The 15,843-nt window shown below is 55.9% G+C and overlaps 1 protein-coding gene across 1 annotated transcript in view; it reads left to right on the forward strand.

The window, feature by feature from the left end:
- Positions 1 to 9,512, forward strand: part of MTHFS (methenyltetrahydrofolate synthetase) — a 31,871-nt gene extending 22,359 nt beyond the window's left edge. The window contains exon 3 of the mRNA XM_047846704.1: positions 9,136 to 9,512. Coding sequence (XP_047702660.1) covers positions 9,136 to 9,362 — 227 coding nt within the window. The 3' untranslated portion in view covers positions 9,363 to 9,512. The remainder of the gene's footprint in view (positions 1 to 9,135) is intronic.
- Positions 9,513 to 15,843: the final 6,331 nt, after the last annotated feature.

Below are 15,843 nucleotides of genomic sequence, written 5' to 3' on the forward strand. Positions count from 1 at the left end.
GTTTTAAGGTCCGACTGGTTGTCAACAGCAGTGTGAGTATCCCAAGATCAGAGCCAGAGTAAATGTCACATTTAGAAAATGACACTTGGATAAAGCTGTTGCCGCTGGTCCTATTTTCTGCCAAGCATCGTCGCGTATCGACAGTAAAGCAGTTTAATTCTTTTTTTCCAACAACGTTTACTCTGGTCGATATCTACCAAGATAGGATAAGCTGAAGGATAGTTTTATTTGTTTATCTTTTTCCTTTTTAAACTGGGAGATGTCACAAAGCTGGATGTAGCAAACTTCTCCCGTAAAGGGCCAGATAGTTAACATTTGGGGGCTGTGTGTGCCCCACGGTATCTGTTGTAACGATTCAATGCTGCTGCTGTAACGTGAACGCACAGCGTGACTGTCTTCCATAAAACTTTATTTACAAAACAGGCAGTGGCCAGATTTGACCCCCAGGCTGTGCTTCACCCACCCCATAGCCAGGTGGCCGGGCGTTGCTTCTGCGTGTTTTGGCCTTAGCACCTTGCGGGCTGGCTCTCATATAGGAGACACTTGTGGTGGTTGTTCATGGGGATGGTGATGATGATTTTAAAAATGTAATTTTTTACATTTGTGATCAAATAGTCACTTCCTACTGACTTTTAATAATTTAATAAGTTTGGGAGTTACTCCCTACATACCATACTAGATAGCTTTACGATATAATAAAAAGTATGCCTAAGAAAATAGCCGACGTGTCTAAAGTACATCTTTGAAAGAAGACTCAAAATTTTTCTGAGTATTCATAGAGGTATTTCTTTTTCTAAAGGAAAATTATATATTTCTAAAGGAAAATCTGTTTACATATTCTAAAGGAAAATTGTGTGTATATTTCCTTGTATAAATATAAGGAAATAAACCCAACTCGCAAATCTGGAGGGAACCGCCAGTCACAGCTGCAGGCAAACCTTTGCTGGGTCCCTTTGCTCGGCACCTCGGGACCCACCCGCTGTCTGTCACGTCCACTTGCTTGGTGCCTGGGGAGGTCCACCTGTATGGACGACAAGTCCTTGTCCTGGTCTCCGGTTCTGCAGCCAGGGGACGGCGCCGCGGGGACCAGGGTGGCGGAGAGTGAGTGGGGCGTGTCCTCCCTCCCGCCCCTGGCCGCAGCGCATCGACTGCCGAGAGCCGCGCTCCGGTCAGGTGGCCCCTCCAACTGCAGCTCTTTGGGGCCTACAGTCCTGCCCCTCCCACTCCCACCCCTTGACCTCCGGGCCTGGAGGTGGTCCAGGCTTCCCGGGCGGCACCACTCTGGGGGCCACCCGTCTCTACTGCTCTCTTCCGTGTGTCCGGTTCCGTGTGCCGCCTGCCGCTCCCTGCGGCCCTCACCCGACCGATGCGGTGTTGCGTCCACCTGACCGGTCCCCCCAACCCTAAGGCAGGCAGGTAGCAGGCTCAGTGCCCAGGCAGGAGGCAACGGGCTTGCACCTGTAGTGAGAGCCAGGAAGCCAGAGTTCAGTCCCAGCTCTGTGCCTCCTGGCGGGCTACGTGGTCTTGTTGAGCCTTGGCTTTCCCGTTGGAGAGAGGGGATGATCGTGTCTCCCTCTCGGGACCGCTGGGGACATTCAGTGAGGTCGTGCCCGTGAAGTGCCATAGCACAGGGTCTGGCACACACATGCTTTCTAAGCGGCAGAAGGCACTTCCGTTTTCCTTCGTTTGCCAACAGACTCTCCTCCAAGGATCCTCTGTGAAGGGGAAGGCCACGGGGAACAGGGGAACTCCTTCTGTGACCCCCCCCCCCCCCCCCCCCCGGCTCAGGGGCTGTGTGTGTACTAGAGAGGCAGCCGGCTCCCCGCTGCGCTCAGGACCGGCTCCTGTGGGTGTCTCTGGTGGGCCCATTCCCAGCCGGGACAGCAGGTGGCTGTAGAGAGTCACAGTTGCAGGTGGTTTGGCCTATAGGAGATCCGCGTAGTAACTCAGCATGTGGGTTCGTGTTGCAGTTGTTTGGATTACTTGAAAAGAAACGACTTCCAGAGTCAGAATGAAGAGAAGAGGTGTTATGCACACCCGGAGTTTAGCGAAGGTAGCAATCACTGGGCACGTGCTAGTTTCTTCATGCGGACGTTTATCTCTTCTGTGACTTGTACTACAGATGCTAGTATTTCCATCTTAGGGAGAAGAAACAGACTTTTAGGAGGTAAGTAGTTGGGCATTTTTCTCGGCTAGTGACTGGTAGTCCGGGGATTCACACGCAAGTGTCCTCTCTAGAAGCACACTCCGCTGCCGTGTCACTCCACCTCCAAGGCTCTGGTCCGAGAAAGTGGATGCTTTAAAAGGGTTCTGAGGGGCGCCTGGGTGGCGCAGTCGGTTGAGCGTCCGACTTCAGCCAGGTCACGATCTCGCGGTCCGTGAGTTCGAGCCCCGCGTCAGGCTCTGGGCTGATGGCTCGGAGCCTGGAGCCTGTTTCCGACTCTGTGTCTCCCTCTCTCTCTGCCCCTCCCCCGCTCATGCTCTGTCTCTCTCTGTCCCAAAAATAAATAAAAAACGTTGAAAAAAAAATTTTAAAAAAAAAAGGGTTGTGATAAAAATTGGGGTTATATACGAATGTGGTGAAAAAGTCCAACAGCGCAAAAGGATGGGGCGAAAGCGTGAAGCGTCCTTCTCATCCAAGGCCTCCTGTGGCTGGTTTCTTTCTCCGGAGCCAATCTCTGTTGCCGGCTTTCTTTGGATCCTTCCTGACATACCCTAATAGGGGTTTATTTACCAGCATCCTGGGAAGAAGGGTGATTGGTCTTTAAGGCACATCTTAGCCTGACTTCTGTCCAGTTGTGCTCAGTGTTTCCTAGGCTCTCCGGGTTGGGTGGGCAGAGGAGGGCTTTCTGGGTTGGGGGGGCGGGGAGGAGGGCTTTCTGGGTTTGGTGGTGGGGGTGGGGGGAGGGAGGCTCTCTGGGTTGGGTGGGTGGGGAAGAAGGGGGCTCTCTGGGTCTGGGGGGGTGGGGAGGGGGACTCTCCGGGTTGGGTGGGTGGGGAAGAAGGGGGCTCTCTGGGTCTGGGGGGGTGGGGAGGGGGACTCTCCGGGTTGGGTGGGTGGGGAGGGGGACTCTCCAGGTTGGGGGGGGCGGGGAGGGGGACTCTCTGGGCCGGGGGGGCGGGGAGGGGGGCTCTCCAGGTTGGGTGGGGGAGGGAGGGAGGCTCTCCGGATTGGGTGGGTGGGGAGGAAGGGGGCTCTCTGGGTTGAGGGGGTGGGGAGTGGGGCTCTCCGGGTTGGGTGGGTGGGGAGGAAGGGGGCTCTCCGGGTTGGGGGGGCGGGGAGGGGGACTCTCCAGGTTGGGGGGGCGGGGAGGGGGACTCTCCAGGTAGGGGAGGCGGGAAGGGGGACTCTCCAGGTTGGGGGGGGGCAGGGAGGGGGACTCTCCGGGTTAGGGGGGGGCGGGGAGGGGGACTCTCCAGGTTGGGTGGGGGAGGGAGGGAGGCTCTCTGGATTGGGTGGGTGGGGAGGAAGGGGGCTCTCTGGGTTGGGGGGGGTGGGGAGTGGGGCTCTCCGGGTTGGGTGGGTGGGGAGGAAAGGGGCTCTCCGGGTTGGGGGGGTGGGGAGGGGGACTCTCCAGGTTGGGAGGGGCAGGGAGGGGGACTCTCCGGGTTGGGGGGGGGCGGGGAGGGGGACTCTCCGGGCGGGGGGTGCAGGGAGGGGGGCTCTCCAGTTTGGGTGGGGGAGGGAGGGAGGCTCTCTGGATTGGGTGGGTGGGGAGGAAGGGGGCTCTCCGGGTTGGGGGGTGGGGAGTGGGGCTCTCCGGGTTGGGTGGGTGGGGAGGAAGGGGGCTCTCCGGGTTGGGGGGGTGGGGAGGGGGGCTCTCCGGGTTGGGTGGGGGGAGGACGCCATTGCTGAGGCTCCCAGCAGCTAAGTCCCCATATACTATTCCTGCATCTCTAGCCTTTTCTGGAAGGGTCTAAATTCCTGCCATCCCTACCTTCTCCATTTCAACACAGAGTGCATTTCACAGGGCTAGCTGAAAGCCTTGAACTCAGAAACACCTAGGTGTAAATATAAGGCTTGCCGACATTGTCTTACGATGCGAATGCCTAGTTAGCGGACTAGTGGTGACCGGTCATGCCTAGGCACAACCCTGCACGTGGCTTCCTTCTGTACCTGGTACTGTCACGACACTTGTAGTCTCTGTGTTTTGACACAAACGTCAGGTCCTGTGTTCAAAGAAAGGCTCTTAGAGGAACAACACAGAAACGACCAGTCACACGACAGTTTGTGTCTTTCCAAGATGATTTTTACATCTTTTGATTCTGTGTTTTACACGTTTGCCTCCACAAGGGGATTCCCAAACGGCCGAAACCCATTGTGACCAAACACAGCAGAAGCAACGAAGATGCATTTGCAGTGGAATTAAAGAAATGGCTGTCTGCCTCAGCTGGTTTAGTCAAATACCCTTTCAGAGTGGTACGCAATTGTAGGGAAAGAAACGTTCAAAAAACCCAACTTTTAAGTGTAATCGGAAGTTGAGTATTTGTGATGCCTGTGATCACGAAAGTGGTTTGTTCTCCTGCTCTACGTTCGTACCACGACAAGGGAGTCAAGCGGCCGTGCCCCCGTCTGTGGTTTCTGAGGCCACCCGACGTGAGCTCAGGGCGTGTGGGACTGATTTCTGAGAGTTGTGCTGCGTGCGCTGTCTTGACCGTGTCTGACGGTCCCAGCTGCCTCGTGTTCCAGAAGCGTGTCGGATGCCAGTGCGCGTGTCTCCGTGATGGGCTGCGGGGCCTCGGGGGGGTGCATGCGGCAGCTGGTTATGACAGCTGGGGGACTCGACGTTCGCATACGCCCGTCTGTCTTCGACGGCAGGTCAGGGTGGCTCTGAGTGACGCTTCGTCGCTGCCGGGTACCGGTGCCGGGACACGGCCCGGGCACCCTGTCCGGCAGCCTGCACGCTCGGCCCCTCGACCCGTGCCTTTCCCTTGTCCCTCCGTCCCTTTGCCGGACCCCACTCAAACCTTTAGCAGCAGGAATGGTGTGTGCCGAGTCACCATCCACCTGGACAGCAAGCCCTCCGCTGGGTCTCTTAGGAGCTGGCCGCCCTCGGGGAGGAATGTGACCTCTCTGGGCACAGAGCTCCAGCTCTTCATCCATCAGATGGGGACGGTGGCCCTGCACTCCTGCCTCACCGGGCGGGCGTGCCGACCAGCTGATTGCGGTCCCTCTTCTCTCCCCGGGGCGCCGCATGGTGCCCGCCGCGTCCGTTTCTGTGCTCTGTCTTCTCTTCCAGCAGCTGGACTCTGGATAAGGGTTAGGTGTTGCATACGGGACGGCAGCGACTCCTCGCTCTCCCTGTTACTGTTCTTTCTTTCCCAGTAAACAGAACCGAACTAGCGTCCCTCTGGGGAAAGGATTCCTCCTCCTCTTTTTTTATTATCATTAATCTTTTAAAGTTTTTAATGTTTTACTTATTCTTCAGAGGGCACAAGCGGGGGAGGAGCAGAGGGGGGAACAAAAGATCCAAAGTGGACTCCGTGCTCACGGGAGTGAGTCCTACGCGGGGCCCGAACCCACGAACCGTGAGATCGTGACCTGAGCCGAAGTCAGAGGGTCAAGCGACTGAGCCCCCCGGGTGCCCCAGATCCTTCCTCCTTAACGGACCGGGGCCGTGTCACCGTGTAGGACAAGAGCTGGTCGCACCACATCTCACGTGCAGGGAGGGCCGCCTGGCGTCTAGCTGAGGCTCGTTGACGTGATGATGTGGGGACCAGACAGGTAGATACAAAGACCGGTGGCCCCTGCAGGCGGGAGGCTGGGAGGCCGTGCGGCCGTGGGAGCGGTGGGGGGGGGGTGGTGAAGGCGGGGGTACCCACCCGGTCGGGGAGTTTGGGCGTTGTCTTTAAGTCACTGTGGTGGACTAAAGGTCTCCGAGAGGGAAGAGTGAGGAGGGGGCCCGCATCTGAGGCTGGGTTGGGGTCAGCGGGACCAGGCGGCGGGCGCCCGGCTGGATGTGCGGGGGCACCGGCACCCACAGAGCGACAGGTGGAGGCGAGCGCCCTGCCAGCCGCGTGGGGGCCCCTGGGGGGGGATCCGCAGTCCCGGACCTGCAGGAAGTGGGTGGGGGGGATAGGCGCCCATGAGGCTGGAGTTCGATCTGCACAGCTTGTTTGGACGCTCAGCACCTGCAGCAGGGTCGGGGCAGAGGGAGCTGGGCGGGCCGACAGGATGCTCTGAGCAGCCGGGGACACGGGTCTGAGTTCAGGGTGCCCGAGGGGGGCTGGGGCTTAGCTGCTGCCCCCTTGGCCAGAGCTCAAAACGACATTTTGTGAAGGTGGCCCGAATCCTCGGTGCTGGCTTCATGCGTTCGGGGCTGAGAGCAGGTGCTGGCACCGGCGGAGTCCCCCTCCGGCGTTTTCCTTCAGGGCCTGGTTCCGCTTCTTTGTCGAGGAAGATGCTGCAGCTCAGTGTCCGTCCTCACTCCCCGCTGAGCGCCCTCGCCCCCGCGATTTCCTCCTGTGCCCATCTGATAGACGTCTTCCCGGCCCTCCTCGCCCTTCCTGCCAGCGCTCTGCTCCCTTCCTCCTGGATATCTTTCCTCGTGCTCTCCGACGCGGCAGCACCCCGCAGCCTGCCGCCAGACCCGGCCCGCCGCCTGTCTCTGCGGGTAGAAAGTTACGGGGGCACAGCCACGCCCGCCCGGGTTCGCATCTTCCGTGGCTGCTCTCGTGGCACCTGGCAGAGCCGAGTCGTTGTGACAGAGACCCTGTGGCCCGTGAAGCCTGAACTACTTTGTCTCTGGCCCTTCACGGGGAGTTTGCTGACCCCGTGCTCTGACATCCCCCGGCCCCGGTTTCCTTCCGCACCCGGAGCCGAGAGAGCGTGTGAGAGCCGGCTCTAAGGGAAGCGCTGGCTCAAAGTCATTCCAAGTGAAGAAGCTCCCCCCACCTGGCGAGAGCGAGTGAGACCAGCTGAGCCTCGGCTGACTCCAGGAAGTTGTTTTCCTGCCTTTCTGTCCCCCTCTGCCTTCTCCTCCTGCAGCCGCCTGGAGGCGACGCGCTGGAATTCTGCCTTCTCTCCCTCTGTCTCTCTTCCGTGTTCACTTGGTGGAAACACCCATCTTCTCTTGGTTTTCCCTTTGTAGCTTTGCCTTTTCTTAATAACATTTTTATAAGATTTTATTTTAGAAAGAGAGAGAGAAAGAGGCAGAGAGACGGGGAGGGAACGCCAGGCAGGCTCCACACTGTCAGCACAGAGCCCGACACGGGACTCGAACTCACGAAACCGTGAGATCATGACCTGAGCTGAAATCAAGAGTCGGGTGCTTAACCGACTGAGCTGCCCAGGCGCCCTGTTTGCCTTTTTTTTTTTTTTTTAATGTGGTAAATAACACATAACACGAGATCCCCCCCCTTAACAGAAGTGTAAGCGTGCGGTCCGCGTTAACTGTGGCCTCTGCTGCGTCTCTCACCCTGCGCGGCCGGAACTTCCACGCACCGCACGGCGGCCCCGTTTCTCCTTCCAGCCTCCGGCAGCACCCTTGTGCGCCCCACTGCCGTGAGCCTGGCTCCTTCAGACGCCTCCTGTGAGCAGAATCTTGTAGCATTTGTCCCTCTGCGCCTGGTGTATCTCTCTGGACCCGATGTCTTCCGGCTTCTTCCAGGTTGCGGCAGGTGGCGGGTCTTCCTTTTTCATGGCCGAGTAGTATTCTAGCGCTGGGCCGCAGTTTGTTTATCCTTTCGTCCGTCAGCCAGCAGTAGGGGTTTCTAGCTCTTAACTGTTGTCAGTGGTGCTGCTCTGGACACGGGGGTGCAAGCACCTCTTCAAGACCCCGATTTCAGGGTTTTTTCCTTTGGCTAAATACCCCAGAAGTGGGCGGCTAGATGTTCTTCTAATGTTTTAAGGAAACTCTGTACTGTTTTCCATTGCAGCTGTACCTTTTTCTATTCCCAGCAGCAGTATACGAGGGTTCCAGTGTCTCCCACGTCCTCACCAACACTTACATATTCTGCTGTTTCTCTTTTTTTAACGGACATCCTAGCAGGTGTGAGGTGGTGTCTCGTGGCGGTGTGGATTTGCGTTTCCCTGACGATGAGTGAGGTTGAGCATCTTACTCTGTGCCCGTTGGCTCCAAAACGGAATCAGGACACATAGGAAATGTGCACAGTTAGTTACTGGTAACAAAATTACATCACTGATCAAAAAACTCCCACCAAACACAAAGGCCAAGGCCAGGTGGATCACAGGCCAATTCTACCAAGCATTTAAAGAGTTCTCCTGAAACCATTCCACAAAGAAAAAGAGGGAGGAAACCTTCCGAATTCATTCTACCGAGAGGTCAGCATCACCCAGATAATAAAACCAGACAAAGATACTACAAAAGTAGAAAATTACAGACTAATGTCCTCGATGAACATAGAAGCAAAATCCCTCAACAAAATATTAGTAAGCCATATTCAACAACACATTAAGTGGATTATTCACCAAGATCAAGCCTGGGAGGCACGTAGGATCGTATGGACACTTAAAAGAAGAAAGGAAAAAAGTTCTTAGGCCCCATCCATGGAATTCTCTTTAGGTGAGGATGAGGTCTGGGAATCTGCATTTTTGTACTTACAGTTGACCCTTGAACTACTCGAGGGTTAGGGGCGCTGACCTCTACACACAGTTGAAAACACATACAACTTTTGACTCTTCCAAAACTTACCTTCTCACAGCATGCTGTTGACCAGAAGCCTTGTGATGACACAGTTATCGCATGTTCTGTATGCATTATGTACTGTTTCTGTACAGTAAAATAAGCCAGAGAAGAGAAAGTCATAAGGAAGTCATTAAGTCATAATTAAGAAACCGTAAGGAAGTGGGGCTCCTGGGCGGCTCAGTCAGTTGCGCGTCCGACTTCGGCTCAGGTCACGGTCTCGCGGTCCGTGAGTTCGAGCCCCGCGTCGGGCTCTGTGCTGACAGCTCAGAGCCTGGAGCCCGCTTCCGATTCTGTGTCTCCCCCTCTCTCTGCCCCTCCCCCGCTCACGATCTGTCTCTCTGTCTCAGAAATAAACATAAAAAAAATAAATAACATTTAGAAATCGGAGAGAGGCTAGACGCCATCCGAAAGCAGGAACCAGATCCGCGAGTGGTCCGTCGCTTTCGGAAACCGTTAACGCTCTTCTGTGTGCTCGTCTCTTCCACAGGGGGACTCGATCTCATCTTTGTGCCGGGTCTTGGGTTTGACAAGCATGGCAACCGGCTGGGGAGGGGCAAGGGCTACTACGACTCCTACCTGACGCGCTGTCTGCAGCAGCAGGACTCGAAGCCCTACACCGTGGCCTTGGCGTTCCGAGAACAGATGTGCCTCCGGGTCCCCGTGGACGAACACGACGTGAGGGTGGATGAAGTCCTTTACGAAGACTCCACGTAGATCCCGATGCCTGCGGCCCGGGGAAAAGCAGAATACGTGTTGCCCCTCGTCACGAGGTAGCGTGCGTTTTGCCCACTCATGGCGAATATGGACTGCATTGTTTCTAGTGGAATTGCAAACGCCTCACATTAAAGCATCTTCCAAAACCAATAGTGGAACGTTACTTAAAGTGGAGGCTGTCACGTGTGATGTTCCGCGTAACTTCCTGCCGTCAGCGTGGCGGGCTGATCTTTCTGCTCTGCAGCTTAAGCTAGGTGTGTGTGAGGACCTGTGTCCGGCTCGGGGCGCCCGGAAAGTAGACCCCCCCCCCCCCCAACCCCCAGCCCACACCCGGTTTCAGCGAGCCCTGTCTGGACTGGTCAGTCTTTGGTGGGCGGGCGCGGGAGACTAGGCAGCTGCTAAGTGCTTTGTTGGGGTTTGCTCTGCGTACAGAGTTCCCCAAGAATATTCTAGCACTTCATCATGACTGCATTTGCTCGCCCTGAGATTTTACGTCTGACACTTTGTAGCTTTCGATGGTTCGTGGACCGAGACCTTTTATGATTTAAATACTTTAGTTCCGTCTCTGCTGTGCCGTGCGTCGGTCCCTTCCGAGTCTAAGATCTGATATCCTGTCAGTCAGAAATTGTGTGTTTGCTTGCGGTGTCTGCTCTGGAAATGAAGTTTGCTGCGGGCTGGGAGCTGGCAGATGGCATCACAGCGAGGGAAGATTTGGGCGGCTTCCTAGACGCCACTCTCACACCCGGCGCCCAGCACGTGCGGGGTCCTGTGGAGCGTGTGTCCGTCCCCTCCCCTCCGTTGTCCCGTCGTCCCTTCTGTCCGGGCTCTTAACACTCCACTTTATGTCTCTAACCACGGTCCACGTGACCTCACAGAACACGGATGTGATCGGGAGGTGGCCCTGCTTGGAGCCTTTTGGTGGCTGTTTGGGGCCCACGGGGTAACGGCCAGGTGGCTTCTCCGTGCGAAGCCCCCGGCCGGCCGGCACAAACGTCTGTGCACGTCCCCGAGCAACACGGGCCTCTCCTGCCCCTTACACCTGGTGAGTGTGCTCTCTCCTCTGGCCTTTCTTCTTTTGTCCAACCCGGAACTCCTGCCTATCATTCAGGACCCCCCAGGCCCCCTCTCCCGTGAGGCCTCCCCCACCCCCAGGCCCCCTCTCCATGAGGCCTCCCCTCCCCAGGCCCCCTCTCCCGTGATGTCTCCCCCCCCCGCCCCAGGCCCCCTCTCCCGTGAGGCCTTCCCCTCCGCCAGGCCCTTTCTCCCGTGAGGCCTTCCCGCCCCAAGGCCCCCTGTCCCATGAGGCCTCCCCCCAGGCCCCGGATGGAGTTAACACCTCCTGCACTTGTGTAAACCCCCTGGTCACTGTCCTCCTTGTCATGTTGACATGTCTGTCCCTTCAGACGGCTCTGGAGGGGAGGGTGATACCGTCACTCATACTTAGCGGACACCTGCACGTATAGTCTGTGTTTGAGGATTTTTTTGAATGAGTTAATTAAACATCCAGAAAGGTTTCATTTAAAACATGGATCCATGTTCTTTGGACAATAGCATATGACTTGGTGTTTTATGCACAAAAGTAAAAATACTTTAAAATGTGAGATTGGTGAGATTTGGGAAAGGGTCTCCCGCCTCGGAAGGGTGGCCCTGGTGACCGGGAACGGGCAGGGGTCATCGTGCAGAGGGTATTGGGAAGGGAGCACCCCGAGGATGCAGGTGGCTCCCTTCAGGACAGACTCAGACGCTGAGGACAGGCCTCAAACCCGGGGACGAGCCAGCACGATAAGGGGCGTGGTGAGGGGCAGCCCCGGTGTGGGAGGAGTGGCTGCTAGATCTGAGCAGAGACGGTTCTTAGCCTTGGGGAACTGGAGACACATCGGAGCCCCGGCGTCTGTCTCCGACGGCTGCCTGTTCTCTAGAAGCGTGTGTCATTTAACTAGGTCTCCTCTGTCCGGCTCTAGTCCGCCCAGCAGACGTCAGTAAGAACAGTGCACGCGCAGCCAGGACAGTGATGAGCGTGGGCGGGTCTAGGTGTGGACAGCCTGGTACGCAACTCGGTTCCTGGCCCCTGTTCTCCGTGTTTCCCGCAGAGATCACGAATTCAGTTATGCTGCACTTTAATCAGATCACGCGTTTGCACGCTTGCTTCCTCGTGAGCCGATGAGCTCCTCGCGGGCGGTTTCTCTGTGGCGTGTGGGGTTCGCCGCAGTCCCCAGCGCAGGATAAACTCCAGTAAGCTCCTGACGGAGGAACTGGCGTGCAGGCTCCCTGTCTTGTGCCCTTGCTGCTTTTTACGCTGGTCCCGATCTGCTGCCGAGATTCTGCCCCTTCAGCGTTGTCCCCGGGTCGGATTCTTCTAGAACGCGGTCTCTGTTGCTGTGGTTTCACGGCCTTCCTGGACCCCTCCACGTGTGGGTCACGAGGTCTGCGCCCTTGGCCTTACGCGTGCCCTCCACGCACCTCGTGGTCTTTCTCCCTCCCCACCGCCTGCCCGTTGAAGGGCCATCTCTCATCCCTGGGAGCCCCCACCCCAAACACTGGTTGATACGCTTGGAAATAAGTAACAGATTCCCTTCCAGATACTACCTTATGCGTTTTAGCAGACGTGCACTAGTGAAAGAGGAGAGATTGAAACAGTCTGTTGTCTGTAAATTGTGCAACACTTAATTTCTCTTATTTTTTAATGTTTGTTTATTTTTGAGAGAGACAGAGAGAGAGTGAGCAGGGGACGGGCAGAAAGAGGGACACACAGAATCCAAAGCAGGCTCCGAGCTGTCAGCACAGAGCCCGACGCGGGGCTCGAATTCACGAACCGTGAGATCGTGACCTGAGCCGAAGTTGGACGCTCAACCGACTGAGCCCCCCAGGAGCCCCTGAAGTACTTAACTTCTAAAAGGGAAAGAGGTGTGATGGAAATTTTTTGTTTTTGAAAACCTTGTTTGAATCCCTTCTGACTGATTGAAATGTCTGCTTCTAATCTCAGTTTATTCTAGCGTTTGGTTTTCAGGGCTCTGGTCGTTTTCCAGTTCTGCAAGGAACTTCTTGTGATACACACGGCATACACTGGACACGGGAATCTGGAAGTATTTTCATCACTGTATTGGGCAGAGACAGCGCATGCTGCTGTCGGCCACACGCTGTGGTTCCTGTCCGTCCTGCACCCGCGAGAGTGGTGGCTTCCTCTGTTATTTCCAAGTAAAACTTTTTAATTTTTTTTAATTTATTTTTGAGAGAGCGTGAGTCGGGGAGGGGCAGAGGCAGGAGACAGAGGATCCAAAGCGGGCTCCGTGCTGTGAGCGCAGAGCCCGATGCGGGGCTCAAACTCATGAACTAGGAGGCCGTGACCTGAGCCGAAGTCCGATGCTTAACTGGCTGAGCCGCCCAGGCGCCTGTGAACGGTTCCTCCGAAAGTATTTTACCCCGAGAGAGAGAAATGTAGGGGAACCAAAATGTTTTTCATGGGTATTTCCTGTCATAACATACCGTGAACATTCTGTTCCGTCTTCAAGGTGTCCATTTGATAAAACTGGCGATGTCGTCGTGGCGGGGCGCATTCCTTGTCCGTGCGTTCCGGGGATGCCGCCGCTGACGCCTTTACCGCGGGGCCCACCCGGCTCTCCTTGCACACAGGTTCCGGCCGAGGTGATCCCCTCCACGGCTTGACCTGCGTAGTTTGTCCTAAAACATGGCCTTTGTCAAAACACGTACTAATCTTGAGACCTCTATCCTCCTCACTACTTAATTTCGTTAATATCCGGACTCTTCCGTTCTCGGGGCGACGCCATAAGCTGGGACGTGCCGGAAACATCTGTCCTCTTACGCAGCTCCCCCCCCCGCCCCCCACTGAAAAGTGTATTCCTGAACTTACTTCTTGTTACTTCTTCTGCAGTGTTTTTTCCCTGTTACCTGGTAGTACTTCCTGGCAAAATAAGATTTTTTTTTTCTGTTTTTTTCCCCCCTCAACCGTTTCACGAGTATTTCAATACTCACTTTGAATATTTCAACATTTCACCATGTTTCCACGGCAGGAAGAACAGTGTTTTCTAGATGGTATGCTACTTGTTTTTTGCTCTTAAAAGAGTCCTAAGCGTTTACGACGCTATTTAGCGAACGCTGCTTGAGGCGTATAGAGTTCGCGTTTTATGGGCTTAAATCTCACTGAAAACATCATGGAGGTTTGTCTTCATCTTCCGGATCTGCAGCCTCTGTGACCATGGTGGCTTGACAGTCGTCATTATACAGGAAGGGACAGTCACGCACCGTGAAGAGCGGACATTTCCTATGTGAAGTATCTTTGTGAAACATCTCGAGTTTGGGGCTCACCTCTCAGCAGATGTTACTGTTTTTCCTTGTGTGGCTGACAGAGAGCTTTTCTGGGAGTAGAAATGTCCGCTATCATGGCTCACCGCACTCGCCTCCTGAGACTGCTCTTCGGTCGCTGTTCCTTTTCAAGAGTCTTTTGAAGCCACTTGCCATCTTAAGAGGGTTTGCTCAGCGAGAACCACGTAAGCGGTACACCCACGTGCGTGGGAACAAAGAGAAAGCACTGTGTGTCACCCCACTGAAAGCAAATACCACCCCCCCATGCCCCATGTCTCCCTTCTGGTCCCCCCCCCCGCCCCCCAGCTCGCATGCGGCCCGACGTGGGACTCTGACGGCAGTGGGGGAAGGCCATGTGTTTGAACTTTTATATTTTGTATTTGAACCTTTAGCAAAACCTAACTTCTTGTCTCGTAGAGATGAAAAGTAAATACGGACAGAGATCCTAGTTTCTTCTTCCCTACGCCCCCGGGGTCCCCTTGCCCGCTCGCGGGGTGTGTTCCCCGTGAGGAGACAACTGCTGTGGGGACTGTCCACCTAGCTAGGGGGTTGAGGCCTGGCTTGTCCGGTCACCCCAGGAGGGGGCTGTGCAGGTCCTCATGGGGGCCCCAGGCTCCCCTGACCTCGGGCACGTGTCTTGCTTCTCGCTGGAACCGGCCCCTCCGTGATTCCTCATCTCTGGCCCCCGTGTGCCAACGCCAGTCTCCCCTTCTCCATCCGGGTGCCCTGCTTGGGGCTGTCGTCTAGCTCACGGTGTTTGAGTCGAGGGCATGGCTTCTGTAGTTTGTTCTTTAAGAACAGAGCACCTCGCAGACCCTTTCACCCAGGAAACCCCTGTCTTGGCTCTGCCCCTGCCCAGGATCCACCGCTCGGCACGTCAGCTGATTCTGGGTCTAGATGAAAAAAGGTCGTGGGGCACCTGGGTGGCTCAGTCGGTTGGGCATCCGACTTCGGCTCAGGTCACAATCTCACGGTCCGTGAGTTCGAGCCCCGCGTCGGGCTCTGGGCCGATGGCTCGGAGCCTGGAGCCTGTTTCAGATTCTGTGTCTCCCTCTCTCTCTGCCCCTCCCCCGTTCATGCTCTGTCTCTCTCTTTCTCAAAAATAAATAAACGTTGAAAAAAAAAAAGGTCGTGACACTTTTTTCCCCCTCCACATCTCTTTTCATTTTATCCCTGTCTCTGCTGCCCGCTGTGGCTGTTTTCCACCTCAACACTCGGACAAGACGTCTGAAGGAGATCCATTGTGTTTCCTGGTTTTGATTATTGTATGTCCTGTGAATATCTTCCTTATGCTTTTAATATTTTGTTTAAAAAGTGTGCTTTCAAAGCAGACAATTTTCTCAACGGTGAATCGGATCCCAGAGAGTTCACTTTACTATAAGCGGTGAACATTTTTGGTTTATCACGGAGAAGTAACCTGTTCAGGATTGAAATGCGGAGTGTTTATTTCTGCCCGCGCCTGGAGGCAGAGGATGCTGTGGTGTTCTGGAGATCTGGGTTGGGGTACGTGTGGATGTGGGTGCTGTGGGAGAGATACACTGCCTAAGCCCTAAATGTTTCCTGCGTCTCCGATCGAAGGGTGAGCTACGATAGCCAGAGTCACTCCCTGATACACCGGCTACAAGAGCCAGCGGACGTGGAGGCCAGCGTGGTCCTCTCCTCTGGCCCGTGCGCCGCGTTTCCACACGTCACTGTCGTGAAACCTCACCCGCGTCACCTGCCCGCTTGTCGACGTTGGCTGGTTCTCTGTCGCTCAGCGAGTGAGGTGCAAAGGCTCGCGTGCGGTCCCCTTTCCACCTCGGCCACGACTTCCCTGCGTCCCTCCCCCTCCCGTCACAGACACACACGCACACATCTCTTTTACGCTTGTCACATCGGGACCCAGTGTTGCGGGTGAGAGCTGCGTCACACAAGCGGATGCTGGGGTCGGTCTGGAACAAGAGAGGCGGGAGGCCTCAGGCTGTAGTCCGTTCCAGAAAGCGTCCGTCTGTACCGACCAACACCTTGCCTGGGGATCTTGTTACCACCGCGCAGACTCTGACTCCCTAGTAGCTCTCGAGCGGGACCTGAAGTTCTGCATTCCTGGCGGCCTTCCAGCCGCCGCTGCCGCTGGTCTGCCGGGCTCTTCGAGGAGCAGGGCTCTGAGCTGCGCGCTCCGTCG

The sequence above is a fragment of the Prionailurus viverrinus genome, unplaced genomic scaffold (assembly GCF_022837055.1).
Source record: "Prionailurus viverrinus isolate Anna unplaced genomic scaffold, UM_Priviv_1.0 scaffold_40, whole genome shotgun sequence".
NCBI classification, from domain to species: Eukaryota; Metazoa; Chordata; class Mammalia; order Carnivora; family Felidae; genus Prionailurus; species Prionailurus viverrinus.